General features: G+C 41.9%; 1 protein-coding gene across 1 annotated transcript; it reads right to left on the bottom strand.

Annotated features, from left to right (window-relative positions):
* Positions 1-4,120: 4,120 nt before the first annotated feature.
* Positions 4,121-14,071, bottom strand: LOC119913995 (alpha-2B adrenergic receptor-like). Its single transcript, XM_038732966.1, has 2 exons — positions 13,565-14,071; positions 4,121-9,699 (listed from the first exon to the last, which is right to left on the bottom strand). Exon 2 carries the CDS (start codon positions 9,530-9,532, stop codon positions 7,940-7,942), a length of 1,593 nt encoding a protein of 530 aa, XP_038588894.1. The 5' UTR covers positions 9,533-9,699; positions 13,565-14,071; the 3' UTR covers positions 4,121-7,939.
* Positions 14,072-15,632: the final 1,561 nt, after the last annotated feature.

Below are 15,632 nucleotides of genomic sequence, written 5' to 3'. Positions count from 1 at the left end.
TATACACTCATTCTTTAATTATAACCATGATCTTTCCTTAATCATACTGTAGTTGCAAGAATTTTTAAAACGTTGTCATCATAATTTGGGGTATTGCAGAATTGTCCAAGAATTGTTTGGAAATTAAATGTATAAACCTAAAATACATAGAGCCGAATCTCTATTAATAAACAGCATTTCATTAGCATGAATGTCTAAAGGTGTTTGTACAATGTGTTGTTAAAGTGTCAGCGCTCAGCTTTGTGCCACTGAGCTGTTTCCAGCTGAAGTCCAACTGATTTACATAGCTGAGGATTGATATGGCATCATAAAAAAGACATTAAAAATCCAATACCATAATGCCTTGGAGCAATGAAACAGTCAGAATATACATATACATACACAGTGTATATGGAAATGAGCATAATATCCTATTATTACAAGGTTTCTTACACAGTATGAGATCATTTGACACCCAAATGGACTTTGTGATGGTTGGTCATTCTAACTAAAATGTCTGCGTGGAGTTGATTAAGATGTTCAGGGTTGAAGTTGTAAACAGTACCAGTACCTACAACCTAGCTCTCCTCTGTCCATGCACAAACTATAAAAGGTACACATTTTTAGATGTCACTCACATATCATGGAAGGAGAATTTATGCAAACACAGATGCTGCAGCTGTAAAGGGATAGATTAACATTTTGGGTATTATGCTTTCTTTTTGAGTGTCACTGCGAAGACAAAATCAATGTGATTTATTGCAGAGTCAGAGCCGGGAGGTAATCGACCTGGCTAGATCTTCTTTGTGATTACAGGTGCTGGTCATATAATTAGAATATCATCAAAAAGTTGATTTATTTCAGTAATTCCATTCAAAAAGTGAAACTAGGATATTATATTCATTCATTACACACAGACTGATATATTTCAAATGTTTATTTCATTTAATTGTGATGATTAAAACTGACAACTAATGAAAATTCCAAATTCAGTATCTCAGAAAATTAGAAAATTACTTAAGACCAATACAAAAAAAGGATTTTTAGAAATGTTGGCCAACTGAAAAGTATGAACATGAAAAGTATGAGCATGTACAGCACTCAATACTTAGTTGGGGCTCCTTTTGCCCGAATTACTGCAGCAGTGCGGCGTGGCATGGAGTCCATCAGTCTGTGGCACTGCTCAGGTGTTATGAGAGCCCAGGTTGCTCTGATAGTGGCCTTCATCTCTTCTGCATTGTTGGGTCTGGCGTATCGCATCTTCCTCTTCACAATACCCCATAGATTTTCTATAGGGTTAAGGTCAGGCCAGTTTGCTGGCCAATTAAGAACAGGGACACCATGGTCCTTAAACCAGGTCCTGGTAGCTTTGGCACTGTGTGCAGGTGCCAAGTGCTGTTGGAAAATGAAATCTGCATCTCCATAAAGTTGGTCAGCAGCAGGAAGCATGAAGTGCTCTAAAACTTCCTGGTAGACGGCTGCGTTGACCTTGGACCTCAGAAAACACAGTGGACCAACACCAGCAGATGACATGGCACCCCAAACCATCACTGACTGTGGAAACTTTACACTGGACTTCAAGCAACGTGGATTCTGTGCCTCTCCTCTCTTCCTCCAGACTCTGGGACTTTGATTTCCAAAGGAAATGCAAAATTTAGTTTCATCAGAGAACATAACTTTGGACCACTCAGCAGCAGTCCAGTCCTTTTTGTCTTTAGTCCAGGCGAGACGCTTCTGACGCTGTGTCTTGTTCAAGAGTGGCTTGACACAAGGAATGCGACAGCTGAAACCCATGTCTTGCATACGTCTGTGCGTGGTGGTTCTTGAAGCACTGACTCCAGCTGCAGTCCACTCTTTGTGAATCTCCCCCACATTTTTGAATGGCTTTTGTTTCACAATCCTCTCCAGGGTGCGGTTATCCCTATTGCTTGTACACTTTTTTCTACCACATCTTTTCCTTCCCTTCGCCTCTCTATTAATGTGCTTGGACACAGAGCTCTGTGAACAGCCAGCCTCTTTAGCAATGACCTTTTGTGTCTTGCCCTCCTTGTGCAAGGTGTCAATGGTCGTCTTTTGGACAGCTGTCAAGTCAGCAGTCTTCCCCATGATTGTGTAGCCTACAGAACTAGACTGAGAGACCATTTAAAGGCCTTTGCAGGTGTTTTGAGTTAATTAGCTGATTAGAGTGTGGCACCAGGTGTCTTCAATATTGAACCTTTTCACAATATTCTAATTTTCTAAGATACTGATTTTGGGGTTTTCATTAGTTGACAGTTATAATCATCAAAATTAAAAGGAATGAACACTTGAAATATATCAGTCTGTGTGGAATGAATGTATACATTATACAAGTTTCACTTTTTGAATGGAATTACTGAAATAAATCAACTTTTTGATGATATTCTAATTATATGACCAGCACCTGTATATGAAGTTAACTTAGGTTCGGGAGCAGGGCCACACTTTAACCACACCTCTCACCTGACAAGCCTATCTAGACCTGTGCTACTCAGCCGGCCTCGTTTGACTCTGATTGCTCGACCCAACCTCCCTTTCCCTTCCCTTCAAACATTCAACTTCCCCCTTCATCCCCTCATCCCTCATTCCCTTTCTACCAAAGGAACTTAATGACCCATAACCTGGAGCTTCTCCAATCATTTGAAACTGGAGCCTACAGCAGCCTGGTGTGAGCTCACTTCTTTCTCCACACTAACAGATTCTTTAAATTTTCTCCAGCTGATCACTTGAGGAAATGTTTCACTTCACACAGCTTTCTCTGAAAACACTATAGGCGTTATATTACTTTTTAAAACATGTGGTACTCCCCAACACCTTAAAACAGACGCTCAGGTGAAAAGTCCCCTTTCAGCACCCGCAAGGCTTTGGTTCTACCTTTGCTGTCCAGACTTTCTAAAATCAATCTGGATATGCCAAAAAAAGGAATTGGTCTGGCAATGTGAACAAGGCATTACAATCTGTGTTCTTGTCATCAGTCGCAGCCTAAATACCTGGATGTGTTCTTGCTCCCCTCGTTTTACAGAGCCTGCATCGGTGGTGACTTGTACCTGGATTGCCAGGTTTCCCAGAATGCATTTTGTGCCAAAAGGCGGAAATGTCAGAGGAGAAGACTCATAACTGTAAGTTAAAATACTGCTGTGTCAGAGCATACCGTTTTAAGAGGGTTTTTTACTGGAATGTAGTTGTTTAAAATCCAAATATGTGGTTGATTTTCTTTTTTGGAGATGTGAGGTCGCGCCCGCTAACGGGTCCGTCCGTCATCAAGTCGTTGCTGTTCCAAATGGTGAATGACTGACTGCGTGCTCCCTTTCCTGGGAGTTTGTACCCGAGCCGAACTTGCCAAGTCCGAGCTTTAAAGTCCGAACTTGGCGAACTCGGTATTGAGAAACAGCTTTAGCATCCAGGGTCAGATCTGTGGCCAGGCAGTTGGATACCAGGTATTAGAGCACATTGCTTTCTGCCACAGTGTCTTTTTTGAACATACCATTAGTTTTTAAATCCATAGGGGCTCTAATAAACGTTTTTTAAATAGTTTTATAAAGTTTAATTTTTAAATAACTCCCCAGCTCCTGGAGACAAAACTCACCAGGAGATGATGGGAGCTGTCCTGATTACACTGAATTACACCACTGGAAGCCTTTAACGCCTTTCATTACATTTAGGTCATAAGTGTGTCTTCACTGCAAGAAGTAAACAACACATTCTGCTTTTTGGCTGTCAGACAGCTCACATATTAAACCATGTGGTCTATCATGAGTCTTGTCCAGTTAATTATCACCTTTAATATTACAGATATGTTGTCTATTTTTAGGATGTGTGGTACTTTTTGGTAATTATTAGGTGAGTATGTGACAATAGGGTGCTGACACCCTGTCTACAAGTCTTCTTTTGCCTCACTACACCTAACACTTTAGGTTTAATGTACCTATTTGTACATATCCATGTCCCTATATTATTGTATCTTATATTCTGGTTATTGAAGCAGACAAAGATAATTCTCCCTAAACACTCTGACAGAAAGCAGTGATGGTAAATTGTCTGATTCCATTATTCTCTGTAAGTGCTCACAGTCAATCCCACCCACCCTCATCTGAAACAATAAGCAGTGTTTATGTATGTCTCACTTTGTCCTTTATTCAACCCTTAATATGATGCGATTTCAAAATAAAAGCATAGCACTAGGACACAACAACACAGGAGCAGAGATAGAAGATACAAGTAGATACAAGGCAATACTGACTGGTACTTTGATAACTATTTTAAACTTAAAGTCCAACTGAAATCACAAAATTCATTTTGTTTTTGCAGTAAAAAAAAATGGTCAAAGTGATCTGTGTTCGTGATTGATTAACAGCAAAGATGGTGAGTGTGTTAAGACCAAACTTTACAGAGAAATCAGTAAATATAAGTGGAATTAACCAAGGCGGTCTGCATGAATCTTTTACACCTAGTTCACATTTTTGTGAAAATTTATGCCGTTGATTAATAACAAACCACGGACCCTCTTCCCCCTATGCCTGACCTCCCACCTCCTCCTCCACACTGCCTCTTCTCCCAGTTTGACCTGGTCACTACCCCTGAAATCTCTAAACTCATCAGCTCTTCCAAACCCACTACCTGCTGACTTGACTCCCTCCCTACTCCTCTCATGAAGTCATGCCTCCCCTTCTTTTCCCCCTTCCTCACTAACCTCTTCAACTCCTCACTGTCCCTTGGAACTGTCTCCTCTGCTTTCAAAACTGCCGCTGTCACCCCAGTCCTTAAAAAACCTGGTTTGGACCCCGCTTCCCTTAATAACTACCGCCCAATATCCAACCTCCCCTTTCTGTCTAAAACCCTCGAACGTATAGTCGCCTCACAATTACAAACTCATCTCCATGCCAATAACCAATCCGAACCCTTCCAATCTGGTTTTCGCCCCCTCCACAGCACAGAAACTGCTCTCCTCAAAGTCTTCAACGACCTCCTCACTTCTGCTGACACCGGTTCCCTCAGCATCCTTATTCTTCTTGACCTGAGTGCAGCCTTCGATACTGTGAGCCATAACATCCTGCTCTCCAGACTCCAAGACCTTGGTATCGAAGGTACTGCACTCACCCGGCTCCGTTCCTACCTTTCCAACAGATCCCACTTCATCTCTCTTCACCCAAGGCGTTCCCCAAGGCTCCGTACTTGGCTCCCTTCTCTTCATCATCTACATCCTCCCCCTTGGTCAGATACTCCGCCACTTCAACCTGAACTTCCACTGTTATACTGATGACACCCAGATCTACCTCGGCACCAAATCCCCCCACAACCCCCCCCTCTCCCACATCAACTCCTGTTAGCGATTAAAACCTGGATGCAACACAACTTCCTCAAACTAAACAGCAATAAAACAGAATTCCTCCTCATAGGCTCCAAATCCACTCTCAGCAAAGCCAATAACCCCACTCTCACCATCGATGGCACCATTGTCTCCCCATCTCCCCAGGCCTTTAACCTCGGTGTGATCTTTGATTCAACCCTCTCCCTTGAGCCCCACATCCGTCATGTCATTAAAACCTCCTTCTTTCACCTTCGAAATATTGCCAAAATCAGACCCTCACTCACACCCTCTGCTGCTGAAAGACTCATTCACGCCTTCATCTCTTCACGGCTGGACTACTGCAACTCGCTACTCCTTGGTATCAACTCAATCTACATAAAAAGACTCCAACTGGTCCAGAACTCAGCAGCACGACTCATCACCTGCTCCAAATCCTGGGACCACATCACTCCAGTCCTAAAACAACTACACTGGCTTCCCATTTCTCACCGGATTACATACAGAATCCTGGTCCTCACCTACAAAGCCATTCACCACCTGGCCCCTTCATACCTCACTGTCCTCCTCTCCCCCTACCAACCTTCGCGGTCCCTCAGATCCACTTCAGCTGGTCTCCTCTACGTCCCCAAGTCCAAGCTCAGCAGTCTTGGGGAAAGAGCCTTTTCCAGGGTAGCTCCCAGGCTCTGGAACTCCCTCCCCCGTGAGATCCGCAACTCTGAGTCCCTTACCATTTTCCAGTCTCGCATTAAGACCCATCTCTTCTCCTCTGCCTATCCATAGCTGTTTTGTTTTTTTTGTTTGTTTTTGTCATGTTTCTTTATCATTCTGTAAAGCGACTTTGAGTTCGTGAAAAGCGCTATACAAATTGTAACTTTGCTACAGACTAGAAATTTTTATTTATTATTATTTTTATTTGCATGGCAGCATATTGACGTAAAGTATATGGGACATACTGGTGGGTGGCGGGAAAGAGACAATAATGAGCAAGAGCAGTGGCCCACAAACATTGTTTTGTAAGCAGTGGTGTTAAAATGTTCATTTGTCAAATAATTTATCACCCAATACCGAAAACTAGCCTCTGCTGCACTTTATGTTTAGTGCTGATCGGCAAATATTATCACGCTAAAACGCTAAACTATGACAGTGAAACATTATTCCTGCAAAACATCATCACGGTAGCATGTTAGCATGCTAATGTTAGCATCAGCTCCAAGCCTTGCAGAGCTGATAGCATGGCTGTAAAACTGAGCACAAGACGTGTAATTAACGGAGCAGACATGTGTGCTGTTACAGAAAAAAACATGCAATTTAATTTCAGTTGGACTTTAAAACAAGTTGCAAGAATACTGTTTTAAGTTTAAGCTTACACTGTACAAAAGCTGATTCTAACACCAGTGGATACAGTACTGGATGCTATGGTCAAGCAAATTTCTATTGGCTTTGAAAAGATAAGAAGTGCATTTTTGAAAAACATGCAGCTGCAAACTCACTCTCTCTCTCTCTCACACACACACACACACACACACACACACACACACTCGGTATTCACACACCCACAAAATCAGATCAGTCCAGAGTGAGGAGGAGCGTCTTCATCAGGGATTCTGCTCGTCTTTTGGGGTCAGCGCAGAGTTCAGATCCAGTCTGTATTACTTTGGCAGGGAGCATGCTGACTAGGATATGAAGCTTACTGTCCATCGTGTTCATTTAATGTTGCAAATAAATCAAAATCGCAATGACAATACACGTTCAGCTGCAACTGCTTTCCTGAAACACATGCATTGACCACCTGGGTCATTTTTAGTTTAACTGAGGAAAAGAATAGCATTAAAGAGGAGAAAAGATTAAAGGGGGGAAGTGAACAGCTCAGCGTGTGCTGCCTCCAAGTAGTTCCCATCTTTCAAACAGCCTCTGCTGATTTTCGCTTCTCTTACTCTAGTTTTTCCTGTTTAAGCCTCTGGCTATCAGAACCTTAATGAGTTCACAGAGAATAAGGCATACACAAATGTATAAAAGCTCTATCTGTCATAATTTACACATCCCAAGTTACAGCTCTATACTGAGGAAGGAAAAGAGTGAGAGGAAGAGGCACAGAGAGGAGGATGCTCACATTTTTCCTGATCTTGTGTTCTTTGAGTGCCCATTTTATCTCAGATAAAGGACACTTAGTGATATTTGTTCTCTTCCAGTAAGACCCTTAGGCAACTCTCCTCCACTCCCATGCATACACACACACACAAAAACACATCCACCATCAAACATCATAGTTCTGTTTGTACTTTAAATTAGTGAACACAGACCCTGTATCCTCTTGACTTCCGTTTCAAAATATAATCCGATCATTCTCCGTCACAGTCATTGAATATACAATTACAGTGTATTCTTAAATAACATTAAAGATAATTGATTTGGCCACTTGACTGTGGCTTTCTGAAATCTCCCACTTTGTCACTGCTTCTCTGACTCAGCTAACAGCATTCAGACAAATGAGGAGAAAAGAAAATGGATGCAATTTCCTCCTTAATGTACATGTGTTTATGTCTGTGCTGAAGAGGGTCAAGAAAGAAATCATTTTTTATCTTCAAATTATGTTTCTGTCCGCCCGCAGTTCAAAACATAATAATACTTTCATTCCTAGAAGAACGTACCCTTTGTGTCCCTGCACAGTATCCTCTTGAAAGCCTTCCTGAAATCATTGTTGAAGATGGTGTATATGACTGGGTTGAGGCAAGAATTGCAGTAGCCAATCCAAAAGAAGAATTTAAACAAAGGTTTGGGGATTGCACAAGTCTCAGGGCACACTGCCTTAAGAGAGTAAGACAAGAAGAAGGGAAACCAGCAGATCACAAACACTCCCATCACCACAGCCAAGACGAAGGTGAACCTCTTCTCCCTGTTCACCATGGCTTTGCGGCGGGATATGGGGGTCCCCTGATTCTTATGTGTTTCCTCTGGTACCAGTTGGGTGCCAGATGATGTGGCCATAGTGTTTTTGTATCTGGAGGCCAAGTTTAGAACCTGAACTCTGAACCCTTTGCTCTGGGGCAATCCCAAAGTTTGCTCATCAGTCTTGTTCGTCTCTTCTTTGCCGTCCTCTGCAAGAACATCTTCCTCGCCCATTTCCAGCTCGGCGTCAGAGCCTGAGCTGGAGGTGTTGTCGGGAAATGCTTCCCCCCCTTCGTCAGGATTTGCCTGGGACTCTTTGTGGGGAACAGCTGAGAGGATTTGGCTGTCATCTGGGGGGATTGAGGGGGAGGAGGTGGATTTTTGGACTGGAGTGGTACTCGAATTAGGAGGGTAGTGCTGAGTGTCCTGGCTGGTGGTATTCTCAGGTGGTTTTCGAAGTGATGACGAGGTGGAATCAGTGCCAGACATTTTGGTCGGGACTTTTTCTCCTTGGCTGGCAGTCGTACTTCCATGATCCCCATTCTGTTGTAACTGCTCAGATAATTTCCTCGGAGGCTCACCGGTCGCCATGCTGGCATTTCCTCCTTGTTCTGCTTTATGCTTCTGTCCGGGCGGGCAGCGTGTATGCTTCTTAGCAATCTGATAAATCCTCACATACACCAGAATCATTATCACACAGGGGGCGAAGAATGAGCCAATGGTGGAGTAGAGAATATACCAGCGCTCGCTGTTTAGTTCACACACCTCTTCACCTCCTTCGCTCTTATCCAGGGTGAGAAGAGGAGGGAAAGAAATGACTGCAGAGATCAGCCAGACTACGATAATGGCCGCCTTGATGCGGATGGGAGTACGTTTGGCGCCATAGGACACGGGCCGAGAGATGGACAGGTAGCGGTCCAGTGCTATTGCGCACAGATGCACAATGGAGGAGGTACAGAAGAGAACATCCAGCGCCAGGTAGATTTCACACCAAATGGAGCTAAACGCCCAGTAGCCCTGCAGCTCATTAGCCAATGAGAAGGGAATGATAAGCGTGGCCACTAAAATATCTGCTGCAGCCAATGACACCAGGAAGAGGTTCTGAGCCCCCTTGAGGGATCGGGACGTCAGTACGGCGATGATGACCAGGATGTTCCCAACGATGGTCAGGATCATCATGAAGGTGATGGCGATGGCGAAGGCTGCCGTGGCTTGCGGGGTGTAAGGTGAGGTCCTGGCGGTGCTCCGGTTGCAGGGTCGGGTGCCAGAGATGAGACTAATGTTCCTGTTGAGGAGTCCGCCGAGCTCCGACAGGCAAGGTGCATCAGGAGCAGCTGCCATGGTGGTGACAGGAGGAAAACTTTTTGAACTCTTACGGAGTGCGTGACAGCAAAGGGGTGTTTCTTTGGTGGACCATTGAGAAACAGGATTCCCCAGTAAGAGAGACTGAGGGGCCGATGATTGTCAGTCAAGGTGACGCCATGTGATCTTGGCACCGTGAGGGAGATCTACAAGAGAGATACACATTTTGTTGTCAAGATATGAATATAATCCATGTTATTAGGGACCCAGGCCTGTGGGGGCTGGGGGCCATGCTTGCAAGGCAGGTTGGACCCCAACAACAGTGGTGATGGGAACCCTATTGTAATCCAACACGTCCTCATACATATGACAAATTAGGTTTGTCAGTTGTCACAATACAACATATATGACCGTTCCCTAAAACAACATGCACGAGCATTGGCAGGTACCAGTCCAGCGACAGGCGTACCGGTACTGTACCAGTAGGTTTTGAAACAGTGGAGGTTTGGTTAATTTTGCAACAAAACCACTTAGTTAGGTTTAGGAAAATATCCTGGTTTGGGTTCAAATAAGTACATTACATAAGTCATCTACAAAACATTATTTAACTTGCCAACTTTGACTTTCTTTCTCCCGGGACTTGGGCGAAAGAAAGTCAACCTCGGTCTCCTGAGTGAAAGTTTATTTATTTATTTATTTATTTGGAAAAAGGGACAATACATATTAATGAACATTTTCACAAATGTAAATTTGCCAGATTTCCATCTGCAGACCCCCGACAGGTTGATGTTAAACACAAATTAAAAATAATAAATAAAAATAAAATAAATAAATACATACAAATACACTATATAAAGGCTATATACAGAGAAACAAGGACAAAAACAGTGATCACATCATGTCAGAACAGACAGTAACAACAAGAGTGGGCAACAAAGTACATAAAAAAAATTGAAAAGCATCAACTACATTACACAAACCACAATTTTGCACATGCCCTGTCAAACCTGATATTGCACTGATCCATATTACACCAACCTATATTGCACTGACCCACATTACACTGAACCCTATTACACAACCCAAGTTATACTGATTCTTATTGCATAACCCTTATCACACTGAAAATTGTATCCCCTCTGTTTTACGTCTTATATATAATAATTAACTAAACATGATCACATTTGTGTGTCACAGTTTGTGTGTCCCTCAGCCACACTTTTAAATGACTCCTAAAGGTAGGAAGACTTGTGCTTCCCCTCACTGACAGTGGAATACTATTCCAGAAGCTCACTCCCTGATATGACAGAATGTTCTGTGAAAAGGCAGTTCGCCTAAACGCCAAGTCACAATCATCTCTCATAGTGGCTCTAGTCACTCAAGTCCCGGCAACACTGCTAGACTTTTGTTTAATAAAATCACTCAGTGGTGGAGGCGCTAAACCATGTATAACCTTATAGATTAGACAGGCTGATTTAAATAATTTGAAATTAGCTAAATTTAAAAACTTATATTTATCTAAAATTTGACAATGGTGATATGACCAAGGTTTCTTTTCTAATATTTTCAATACTCTTTTGTAGCATACTTCGATTGGCCCAATAGCAACATGACTCATATAGGACCAACTTGTGATACAGTACTCAATATGAGCCAGTATCATAGAGTGCAGGAATGTAATCGCTGCTGTATCCGTCAATGATGTACGAATCTGTTTAAAGTTCCGTATATTAACATTTACAGTTTTCACAACTTTTTAAATGTGTTTTTTAAAGGATAACTTCGAGTCTATCAGCACTCCCAAATACTTAAATTCCTCAACATTAATTAAATCTTGTCCACCCAAGTGAACTTTTACAGCGGCCACGGTTGTTTTAGGTTTACTAAAAAACATTGATACGGTCTTTTTAACATTAAGGCACAGGCATGAATCATTCAGCCAAGTCATTTAAAGCCAATGAAAGCTGATGGGCTGCATCATCAGTACTTTTGGCTTGTGTAAAAATTACTGTATCGTCTGCATACATAATCGTGTCCACATTTTTGCACACATTGGGCAAATTATTCACATAAAGTGGAAATAACAGGGGACCTAGAATCGATCCCTGAGGGACACCCTGTGTATAGTGAAGATAGGGTGACTTACAGTCTAGACAAGAGCTTAAGGTGATTCACAGTATCAAACCGCAACATAACTGTTTTTGTCTAAATAAGACTTCACCTACTCAACAAAAACGCAGACAGCCGTTTCAGTTGAGTGGAGAGATCGAATTGCATAGGGTGTAAACCCGGATTGGAATCATTCAGATGCGCAATAATAGAATTAGCTACCCACTTTTCTGCTATCTTTGAGAAGATAGGAAGTATGCTAATAGGTCGATAATTAGCAGGGTCTAATTTACCACCCGATTTATATATTGGTATGACATTTGCCACCTTCCAACTCAAGGGGATGCCTGCATGATTGATAGATTAATAAAATGGGTCACAGGCACCAAGATACAAGATTTATAATGCTTCAGAAGATTGGTATGAAATCCAAACACATCCCATGCTTTAGAGCTTTTCAATTTAGAGATTATGTTTTCTACTTCACTTTCTGTAATTATTTGAATAATAAACTTTGAATTTTGAGTTAAGGCATCCATATAGGAGTCGGTGTTGCCAATATTTTGTTGAGAGCCACTAGAGTTAGAAAACAGTTCTCATCAATGGTACTTTGGAAATAATCATTTAATTTGGTTGCAAGGCTGAGAGGCTCTGATACCAATTCATTAGCAAATTTAAGTTCAAGGTCTTTATCAGCAGTGTGCTTACTTTTACCAAGGAGTTTGTTAATATTTTCCCACGTCCACAACTTCCTTCTTTAGCTTTGTCACTACTTAGACTTCCTCCTTTGCTGGCCACTAAAGATTGCAGCCTAACATTAAACCTAAGTAGGCCTATGGGTCGTAATAAGCTGCTGCCAAATCAACCTATACGCCCGTTGTTCTGATGAGGACGGGCTGTGAAATCACACATTCTTCAGTTGGTAAAAGTTAAAGTAAATCTGCAGCCTACACCATAAGAGTTATGAAAGTGAAATTCACAGGGGAGGTCAAGACTGCTGCACACACCTCAGACGCTCAAAATGACACGTCCCACCAGTAGGTGGCGCTATAGTCAAGGAAAACGCATTTTGGCCTGTAATTCCCACATTGTACATGGCACATTCAAAAAGCTTATATGCACCTGTTCCATGAATTTAGCTGCATCTGTGATATAGGCCGCGCCCAAAATCGCCAAATGTTTTCAAACTCCTGGCAGTGAGTCTCATCGGCACAAACCTTTAGGTGTAGAATCTATGGACCCTCATGATCAAAAGTTATTCAATATACCATAAGGATAGATGGTGTCTCATCCTGTACAGACTGAAAAGCCCTTTGAGGCAAATATCCTACATCAGCCTTTATACAGTAAATTAAACTGACTTGACTTCTGTCTGCATGTAAATTTCTTTTATTGTTATTTTTTGCAGATTCAGCCCAGTGATGGCGAGATGGTGCAGAAGGAAGCAGAGAGATAGATTCAGTATGTCAAGATTTTCTTAAGGTTAACAAATCGTCACATAAGAGTCCATGTAGGAATGTTTATAATGTTTTCAGAAACTAAAATGTTTATGTTGATTTTTCCTTATTTTGGTTGTTTGGAGCTGTCAGTTTAGAGGTTTTATTGCCTTCTCAGAGGCTGATTGAGGTGAAGCCTACAATGTGCATGTCGTTCTCCTTAATATCCATCTCTGCAGCACTTTCTCTTTGTTGGTGTGTCTTTATTTGTGCTCACAGCGCATTTTGTCCTTAAGTCCACAAACGCTTTTCTTTAAACCAATGAGTCCGTTTTCTGTTTAGTCAATTTAAATAAATGTTTTGACAGTAAACATGTGGCAGAAGGAAATATTTACATTAAACATGGAGGAGAGTACCCTAATTGTTTTTGTCGACATGAATGTGCTAATCTCAACACTGTAAATTAAAAACAAGAACATTCTCATGCTACAGAATAAATGTTAACGCATCTCAGATCTGAACTTACCGGGAATAGATCTTTACTTCGGCTGCTTCAGTGCGTCATTCCGTGCCAAAAGCTTTAAAAGTTTATTTTACTGCACGAATATGCAGAATTTCTCTATCTGGTGATGCAACACTGGGTGTCCAACAAATCGAGGCACAAATACCCCTCTGGATGCTTTGAAAAAGCGGTGCGTCAGGAAGGAGGAACAGAGGAGGAAACACAGTCTCGCAGATCCAGATCGGATGTGTGTAGATAATGTTGGAAAGATCCACACTGAAGTTTTCTTAAAGAGTCGATCACAACAATGTGGATGCTAAGAATGAAGAGCTGATATATCCGCGTACAGGGGTGAGCTTTGTATCCCGGTCAGTGCTTTCAGTCCGGACGCGGGAGACAGACTCTGCTCGCAGAGAGAGATGTGCAGGAACTGATGCGGATGTTACCGGATAAACGAGGACGCGCTTTTTACGCGCAGCTTCAGCCGGACTCCAAAAAGCTGTCAAAACTCCGGCGGTGGGCAGATGAGACTCTGGGAATCAGAGAAGGTGAAAGACGCCTCTGTTAGCATCACGCGGGAAGAAGAAGGCAGAAATTCACCTGATTTTTCACTATTGATTAATGATTTAAGTCATTTTCAAGCGAATATCTCCTTTTGTTTTGTCAGTTTATCATTCACGCCCTGTCTGTTCTAATCTGTATCACATATGTTCAAACCTTATCTACAGTATGTCTTATGGTAATTCAACCGTGAGACATGCCGGGTCTTTGTAACTTGCTTCGGGTGCACAGATGTGCCTAACCACAGATTCCTGTAAACAGCCAGATAGTCTAGTTGAATTTGCAGTTATTCTGGGAGAAGCTCATGTGATAACTGCGAAAGGTCAAGCACTTTGTAACCCCTGAACTTTAGTCGAACTTGTTTTTCTTCTTTTCTGTGAGATGGGAGCTCTGTCCTTTCTGCAGAAACAAGTATGACATGTTTGATAAATAAAAGATAAGGGCAATATTGGAGTAGGCTAATTCTCTTTATTTGTTCACCTATCACAAGAATTTCCTCCACACTTTTCTTTAATAATAATAATAATAAGTAGATTACTTATGCATTAGTGCATTATTTTCAGAAACACACACAAAATCAGGATATCCCTTCATATAAAAGAGCATATTTAGAAGAGACCTGAAAGAAGAAACTGACTGACAGCTTGGGTTCCTCGGGCAAGTTGTTCCAGAGCCCAGGGGCCCTGACAGCAAAAGTTCTGTCCCCTTTAGATTTCAGCCTGGACTCATGAAGAGACCCGGAGGCCCCTGCCCGAAAGATCTCAGGCTATACACAGATGCTCATAAGGAACACAAGATCCAAAATATAAGCCTCAAAAGTAATCATTAAGATATTAAAGTCAGTCATGAAAGTCATCTATCCTTTTTCATGTGAACTAATTGTTTGTGGGGACAAAAATAATACTTCTACAACATCTGCACTTTCACTTACGAACAATTTGAAATACCTTTACTTAACAATAATAAACTTTTTATAGAGTTAAAAACTGTTTTTACAGCACAGAACAAAGTTACAATATACTGGTTTAGAATAAGAATAAACTATATTTGTGTACACATACGAGGACTTTGACTCTGGTTCATGCATTGCTCACTATGTCCAGACTACAGTATTCAGTATGCAGTACACACATATATACACACCATGAACCAAAGCAACGACCATGCAGACAAATCAAGACATTAGTGCAATGAGCCGAGTGCAAAGAATGCTGGAGAAAATTATTATTATTATTATTATTAGTAGAAGTAGTGTTATTATGTGGAAGGTGGATGTGATATACATATGCACACACACACACACACACACACACACACACACACACATATATGTGTACATATACACACACAGTGTGACAGAGCAGAGGATGCTTGAGTAAATAAGTATTATGTGCAGGTGTTATGTACGTGAGGTAGGTACATATGAAATATACAATATGAACAGTGAACAGCACTGAATTCCCCAGTCCCCAGCCTCACCTGCTGACTCCTGTCAGTCAGGAAGTTTGTGATCCTCTGACAGGTGGAGGCT

Source organism: Micropterus salmoides, unplaced genomic scaffold, assembly GCF_014851395.1.
Source record: "Micropterus salmoides isolate LMB-PRFRI ecotype aquatic unplaced genomic scaffold, ASM1485139v1 Ms_hic_scaffold_20, whole genome shotgun sequence".
Classification (NCBI taxonomy): Eukaryota; Metazoa; Chordata; class Actinopteri; order Centrarchiformes; family Centrarchidae; genus Micropterus; species Micropterus salmoides.
Note: the sequence above shows the minus strand (reverse complement) of the source record. Positions and strands in the feature narration are given on the sequence as shown.

Coding starts and splice junctions, on each gene's coding strand:
- LOC119913995 (XM_038732966.1), bottom strand. CDS start 9,532: ATGGCAGCTGCTCCTGATGCACCTTGCCTGTCGGAGCTCGGCGGACTC.